Source organism: Triticum dicoccoides, chromosome 2B (assembly GCF_002162155.2).
Source record: "Triticum dicoccoides isolate Atlit2015 ecotype Zavitan chromosome 2B, WEW_v2.0, whole genome shotgun sequence".
Taxonomy (NCBI): domain Eukaryota; kingdom Viridiplantae; phylum Streptophyta; class Magnoliopsida; order Poales; family Poaceae; genus Triticum; species Triticum dicoccoides.
The window spans coordinates 784,428,665-784,436,175 of NC_041383.1; the positions used below are offsets into that span (position 1 = coordinate 784,428,665).

General features: G+C 47.7%; 1 protein-coding gene across 3 annotated transcripts; it reads right to left on the minus strand.

Annotated features, from left to right (window-relative positions):
- Positions 1-2,891: 2,891 nt before the first annotated feature.
- On the minus strand, positions 2,892-6,435 carry LOC119368802. 3 transcript variants are annotated; one of them, XM_037633957.1, is made up of 9 exons: positions 6,198-6,435; positions 5,743-5,829; positions 5,349-5,636; positions 4,973-5,266; positions 4,608-4,889; positions 4,244-4,525; positions 4,068-4,159; positions 3,344-3,920; positions 2,892-3,187 (listed from the first exon to the last, which is right to left on the minus strand). In XM_037633957.1, the coding sequence occupies exons 2-9, from the start codon at positions 5,754-5,756 to the stop codon at positions 3,109-3,111; spliced, it is 1,908 nt and encodes a 635-aa protein (XP_037489854.1). In that variant the 5' UTR covers positions 5,757-5,829; positions 6,198-6,435; the 3' UTR covers positions 2,892-3,108. The 3 variants fall into 3 exon arrangements, with proteins under 3 accessions (XP_037489854.1, XP_037489853.1, XP_037489852.1); XM_037633956.1 differs by having other exon boundaries at positions 3,344-4,159; positions 5,743-5,826; positions 6,198-6,422; XM_037633955.1 differs by having other exon boundaries at positions 3,344-4,159; positions 6,198-6,422.
- Positions 6,436-7,511: the final 1,076 nt, after the last annotated feature.

Here is a 7,511-nt window from a genome sequence, read left to right on the forward strand (position 1 = left end):
AGCGACGGCTGGAGGTGGAAGATGACAAAACGCTGCAGTTTTACTACATGCTTCAACCGGCATAGATTTTGCTACAACCGGCATAGCATTTTGCTATGACCGGCGTCATGTTTTGCTACAACACATAACTTTTCTCTGGTTGCAATGTCAGGTTGGAGCTTTCTTTCTTAACGATTGAAACTTTTTCATACATGGTTGAAGCTTTTTCCGTCCACGGTTGAAGCTTTTCTGTAAACAATTGAAACTTTTTTTGTTTTGAGCAGCCCTTGGTTAAAGCTCTCTCTATCATCTGGTTGAAACTTTTTTCATCTAAGGTTGAAGCATTTTGCGTCAGCGGTTGTATCTCCTTGTGAATCGCAGTGCCAGTTGAAGCTTTTGCATCTAAGGCTTGAAGCTTTTCCATCCCGGGGTTGAAGCTTTTTTAACAACGTTTGCAACACATAGGGTGTGCGACGGTTCAAGCCTTGCCTCGGTTCAGACGTGAGCTTGTCTTCAAGGGCGCGCGTCCGGTGATCTTCGCCGCCGCAGCTCCGACCGTCGCAGCGGACTTGTGACCATCGCCGGGGGAGCTGCAACCGGCGCACACACTGCTGCATGCGCCGAGCCAGCATGAAACACAGGTGGCCACCGGCGGCGAGGGCGGCAACCGGTGGCGAGGGCAGTGACCGGCGCTGGGGGCGGCCAAGCCCGGTGGTGCTTCGAGTCTGGGTGCCTCGCTCATCCATGGCGGCTAGATGTGTACACCAGCGGAGGAAAGAGATGAGCTGCGTTGACTTGGCGAGGATTAGATCTGACGGTTAATACAGAGTTAAATCGGGCGGCTGCGGTGCGATCGGCCGAAACTTTCGGCCGGCGCACCGGCGCAGATTAGTGCCCTTTTTGGTTGGACTTCCTTATTTTTCACTCAAATTGATGCCAAGTCGTTTTCCCCTTACCGCTCAAACTTCCGTTCATTTTTTCCCTTTCCTCCTAGACTCAAGGCAAATTGTTGATGCAGTGGACGAGGGAGAAGCAGCTCACGGCTCATCTGCGACCTTCACCCCTTTCCCTCGGAATGACGCTAGGCTGTTTTTTCTTTCTTCTTGGACTGATGTCGGATCATTATTTTCCATACCTTTCCGACCGACGACATATCATTGATGAGGTGAACGAGGGAGCACCCTGCTTGTGCTCATGCACCGTAGCAACAATAAAACTGAATCATTTATTTTCCTGGCGCTTGGACACATGCCTAATCATTTATTTATTTATTTTCGCTTGAACTGGTGTTCCTTTTTATCTCCTTTCGGTTGGAGTAACACAAAGGTTTCTTCCCTTTCTGGCTGGACTTCCTTATTTCTCACTCAAATTAATTGCAAATCGCTTTCCTCCTACTGCTAGACTTTTGAATCATTTTTTTTTCCTCCTAGGCTCATGACAAATTATTGATGCGCTGGACTAGGGAGGTTGGCGAGGAAGAGCTCCGGAAGGGCGTCCGAGACGACGTCGCGTGCGTGTGCCGCTGGGAGGACGCAGCGGAGGTGGTCGCCAGCGAGACATGAGAGGAGCAGCTGGGCGATGCCCGTGCTCATGTGCCGCCGCCGGCTCGGAAAAAACTAGTGGTTAAGTGCAGGGTGTTGTTGGGCTAATCGGCCCTATCCACTGGGCTATAGCTAGTTCAGCCTGGCTTCACCAACAAAATATAACTCGTTGGACTCAAAAAAAATATATAACTCGTGTCCTTTTTTTTACTATCAGATTACCATTTCTCGCCAAAAAATTACACTTTTCTCAAAAAAAAATTACTGGTTTCAATTATCAAATCTAATCTCTAAATGAAAAAAAAACAAATTCCAATGCGAGACAGAGTAATAATAAATAACTAATAGGATAGATGTGCAACAGCTGGAATGTTGAAACGTTTTTATACGAACATCTGGTAAATTCCGAAGCATTCCAAATAGTTTACAAAATCATTTACAAGGGCTGTCAAAATCAACAGAGGAAAAGAGAGCACCTGGCCTGAGCAGCAAACAGAGAAGAATAGAAAAGTAAAATGACCTGTGAGTTTGGAATAAACACAGAAATTTTTCAACCTCCTTTAAACATTTTTTTAACAGAGTAACAGTTTTCCTCTCTAGCCAGGCAAGGCTGAGATGAATTTCTTCAGCAGCTAGTGGAGCAGCCTTGTCCTGAAACCTATGTTCTCTGTAGAGAGAAGTAGCTGACAGTAGGCGATGAGCAATGCAACAGCAGCAGTTTTTAGGTTGTGGTTACTGAATTACCTTAAGATCAGTATTGTGGAACGCGGGCATTTTAACGTCTCTCCACCTGAACATAATGACAACATGTTTGCAGCAACCTGAACCTTCTTGTTCCAAGCTGTTCGACAGCTTTGCCCGATAACGGGTCACTTTGACTTGCTAACAGGCACAATGGCTAGAACCTATGACCTTGGAGAGGCAACAGGACAATGGCTAGAGCCTATGACCTTGGAGAGGCAACCTGGTCCTTTCGAAAAGAGAATGAACAGATCCATGATCACTCAGGAAATGGCACACTACTGGCTGTTTATCACTGACACCGATACCGACCTTCGTTTCAGAAAAAAATGTTCTTCACACTTTACCCACACACCACACAAGTAAAACTTGACGGCGGGCAAAGGAAGAGAAGATGTTCCTTGGTCTTTGTTCCCCCACAAAAACAGCAGCCTACTCCCCCAATTCCCAGCTTCCACTCTCCGGATCAGGAGCCATGATCGGCAACTAGGGTCGCGACTCATGGCACCAAGCCAGAATCGGTCATCTATAGAGTGTTTGTGTGCCGTGCATGTACCTTATAGAAGTGGTGGTGTGGTAGGTGTTCATGTCCTCCGATGCTCAAGTGTGTATGAATGCATATGCAGTATTAATCCTCTGATACATTGTACAATTATATGGACCAGCCACAACCATTTTGGGACGGAGTACTAGATATATATAGACAATCAGGTATTCAGGCAGTAACAGTCTCCAGTTTGTACTGCAATAACCAAAAGATACCTTAGCAACCCATATATACACAAACAGAACTGAAGCTATTCAAGGAGACTATATATTCGTAGATCTCTAGACCCCAAATAAATCGTCAGCGCTTGCACTTGTTGCAGAAATGGTTTAGCGTGGACAACTTGGACGCGCATCGGTAGCAGAAGCTGTATCCACACCTACAATTGGAGAAAATCAAATTAATATCAAACAAGCTGGGGCCGAGCTCAAATCATTTTATGTTGTGAACGATCTTCATGATCAGATCGTAGTTTCCAAAGAGACCAATGAGCAACTTGACAGGAAGAAACTAACTCAGGTTTAGTTTGTCGTACCTGCATTTGATGTAATTGCACCCTTCCGATTTCTCCACATACATCTGGCACTTGGGGCACCGCTGCCACCCCTCCCTGCCGACCAGATGCCTGAGCAAGATGTCCTCCGGGCCGCGCTCGTCCAGTCCGAGCTTCTGGAACTCATTGCAACTGATGCCGCCATGCCATGGCACAGCGCACTGGGCGCAGAAAAGCCGGTGGCAGTGCGGGCACTCCGCCTCCGTGACCGCAGCCGCCCCGGCCTCGCTGTCAGCAAGCAGAGGCGCTGAGCATTCTCTGTATGGGCAGTATGTCCTCTTGGTGCCAAGCGCAGATTCGCACAGCAGGAAACCCCATTTGTCGAGGACGTCCGGGGAAATGATGTCATGGCACCTCTCCAGCTCAATGACACCGCCCTTGCAGCCTGGGTCAGGGCATTCGACGCGAGCTACATTGTTGTCCAGCTTCGCGGCGACGTACTGGGTGATACAGCTTGAGCAGAAGACGTGGCCACATGAGTTGACGCTGAACTTGAGGGTCCTCGCCACCATCTCCATGCAGATGTTGCAATAGAACAGATCATCATCACCATCCCCACCTTCAGAATATCCGACGTGAGCGATGTTCTTGCCTAGCTTCACGGCGACACACCTTGAGCAGAACTCGTGGTCGCACATCCTGAAGTTGGACCGTATACATGCACATGGCACCACATGCATGCACTCAGCACAGTAGAAGTGCTTACCATCGCCGATGTCCTTGCTGTCCACCAGCGGTGAATCTTCATTGCCACCGGTAACGAACTTAGGGCCAATGCGCGATGATACAGTTTCAGGCCTGAGTATAAGCAGGTAATATTGTGCTCAATGCATTGCGTGGTAATAGGAATGAATGAACCAAGCGCAAACATGTAAAACTCACCGCACCATCGCCATGCTGTGGTATCTCTCCGCCGCCGTTGAGTTGTCCACGGTACATTTGACACGAGGAACGTTCTGGCACAGCTTCAAGCCAACACACCTCGAGCAGAAGTCATGGTCGCAAGTGGTGAAGTTGGACCTTATACTTGCACATGGCACGACATGCATGCACTTGGCACAAAAGAAGCGCTTGCCATCGGTGATGTCGTCCACCGGTGAACCTTCATTGCCATCGGTGATGAACATGGGGTCGATGCGTGACGGTACTTGGACTGTTTCAGGTCTGAGTATAAAGGGGTAATTTGGGTTCGTTACACCGTGTGCTAGTAGGAAGGAATGGAATAAGCGCAAGGCAGTAAACTCACCGCAACATTGTCACGCCACGATATTCTTCCGACGCAGTCGAGCTCTCTCCAGTACATTTCACGCAGTCGATGTTCTGGCGCAGCTTCATGGCGACACACCTCGAGCAGAAGTCGTGGTCGCACATGGTGAAGTTGGACCTTATACATGCACATGGCACGACATGCATGCACTTGGCACAAAAGAAGCGCTTGCCATCGGTGATGTCGTCCACCGGTGAACCTTCATTGCCATCGGTGATGAACATGCGGTCGATGCGTGACGGTACTTGGACCGTTTCAGGTCTGAGTATAAAGGGGTAATTTGGGTTTGTTACACCGTGTGGTAGTAGGAACGAATGAAATAAGCGCAAGGCAGTAAAAGTCACCGCAACATTGTCACGCCGCGATATTCCTCCGACGCTGTCGAGCTTTCTCCAGTGCATTTGACGCGGGCGACGTTCTGGTGCAGCTTCATGGCGACACACCTTGAGCAGAAGTCGTGGTCGCACATGGTGAAGTTGTACCTCATACATGCACATGGCACCACATGCATGCACTTGGCACAGTAGAAGCGCTTACTGTCACTGAGTAAACCTTCATTGCCCTCACTGAGTGAACCTTCATTGCCCTCGGTGATGAACATGGGGTCGATGCGCGACGGTAACTGGACTGTTTCAGGCCTGAGTATAAAGGGGTGATTTGAGTTTGTTAAACCGTGTGATAGTATCAACGAACGAAATAAGCAGAAGCAAATAAAATCACCGCAAGATCGTCAGGCCGTGATATTTCTCCGACTCCGTCGAGCTCTCCCCAGTGCATTTGACGCGGGCGACGTTCTGGGGTAGCTTCATGGCAACACAGCTTGAGCAGAAGTCATGGTCGCACATGCTGAAGCCGGGCCGAATACATGCACATGCCACGACAGACATGCACTTGGCACAATAGAAGTGTTTACCATCACCAATGTCGTTGCCGTTGACTAGTGAACCTCCATTGCCGTCGATGATGAACATGGGGTCGATGCGCGGCGGTAGTAGGATTGTTTGAGGCCTGAGTATAAAGGGGTAATTTTTTAGTACATTGTGGCGAGCAAATAGATTTCCGTGATGTGTGGCAGTACCAACAAATGAACCAAGTGCAGGAGAGTACAACTCACCGCATTGTCGCCATAGCGAGGAGGTCGTGGGGGATGATTCCGCGGCAGCTCTCACAGCTACAGAGCTCAACCAGAAGGGGCGACCTGCTGAAGGTGTGCCGTATACAGTGGCGGAGTCAGGACGGAAGCGATTGCACAATAAGTAGTATATAATTTGAACTCAACAGTTAACAATCCAACAAAATAGATGCAAGATGAGAAAATGTATGTATATGGAGTATAAAACAATAGTGTGGAGATACAAAGGAGAGCAGATCTCTTCATCTTCTATTCTACGGCATGAATGCAATCGGTGACGGGACGCGTAGATCTGAGTAAATCCATCCCGCATACACATGATTTCAGCTCAATTTTGGTCGGATCGTCCAATGCAGTATGCATCCGGGTTTATTTTTTGTTAGAAGAACATGACGATGCATCAGTTTTGAACCTACGGAGTAGAAATTAGGAATTACCCTCCGGCTGCCGGCTGCCCTGGAACAGAACCTGAAGCAGAGTCAGAGCAATCCAGCACCTACAGGACCACCACTAGCTGATCGGCTGTGCTTGATCTCGAAGCAATTTCATCAGCCGACACAGTTGCCGAGTGGAGTAGTAGGCAGCAGCTCCTGCGCGAGTCAGCGAGCAGCGGAGCGAGATCGGCGGCTGGGCGGGGGGTGGGGGGCAAAGGGGGAGGCTGGCTAGGAGCACTGGTGCGAGGTAGGGGAATGGCGCGGAGGCGGACGCACGGAGCAGCCAGCTAGCGGGACGGCGGCGGCCGGCGGAGAGCAACTAGGTCGTGAGTGGGACGCGTGGGTAGTAGGGCCGAAGGGGGTCGTGCGAGTGTCGTGCCTTCGATTCCGCGGTGGGCTGCAGTTGGGCTAAGACTCCGGGCCGAAACGTACAGGGGCCGAAAAATGGAGAAGGATTCACCAATAAAAAACAATTGATAGACTCTTTCCAGAGACATCTATCCAGCCAGCCACACAGCTAGCCGGGAGCTCCTAACCGGCGCCTTAAGCGCCGGTTCAGGAAGCTGGCGCTCACTGCCGCGCCTGCTGGGCCGGCCCACGACACGCCTTCTATACCAAAAAAAAAAATCCCATCTATACCAAAAAATATCACCTCAAAAGTGTTGCTCACCTCCAGTACATGCTCCAGTCAACAGTCAACTAACCACGAGTGCAACCAATCGATCATGGATATTTTCAGCGCGCATGAATTAAGAATAATTAAAGTCGCGCTATTCATTGCGCATAGATTTTGGGAAACGTAATTTTTTCGGGACGAAATTTGAAAATTCATAGATTTCAAAATAATCACGAATTGAAAAGGTTAACGAACTAAAAAAATCATTGATTTTTAAAAAGTTCACAAATTTCAAAAAAGATCATCGATTTTGAAAAATAGTTCATCAATATAAAAAAGTTTGTTCGAATTTAAAAAAGTTCAACTAATTTGAAAAATGTTTATCAAATTTGAAAATAAGTTCATCAAAGTTGGAAAAAGTTCATCAATTTTTTTTAAAAAAATCATCGAATTTAATAAAACTTCGTCGAAATCTAGAAAAGGTTCATCGAAATCTAGAAAAAGTTCATTGAAATTGAAAAAAGTTCATGGAATTTAAAAAATGTATTTTTTGTTTTTTGTTCGTGATTTCAAAATGTGTTCATAGTATTTCAAATTTATTCACCTTTACAAATTTTGTTCACTATTTTAAATTGTTCAGTGTACATAAAAAAATGTTCAATGGGTATTTAAATGGTTTTTCAGCGCATATCACAAAATTG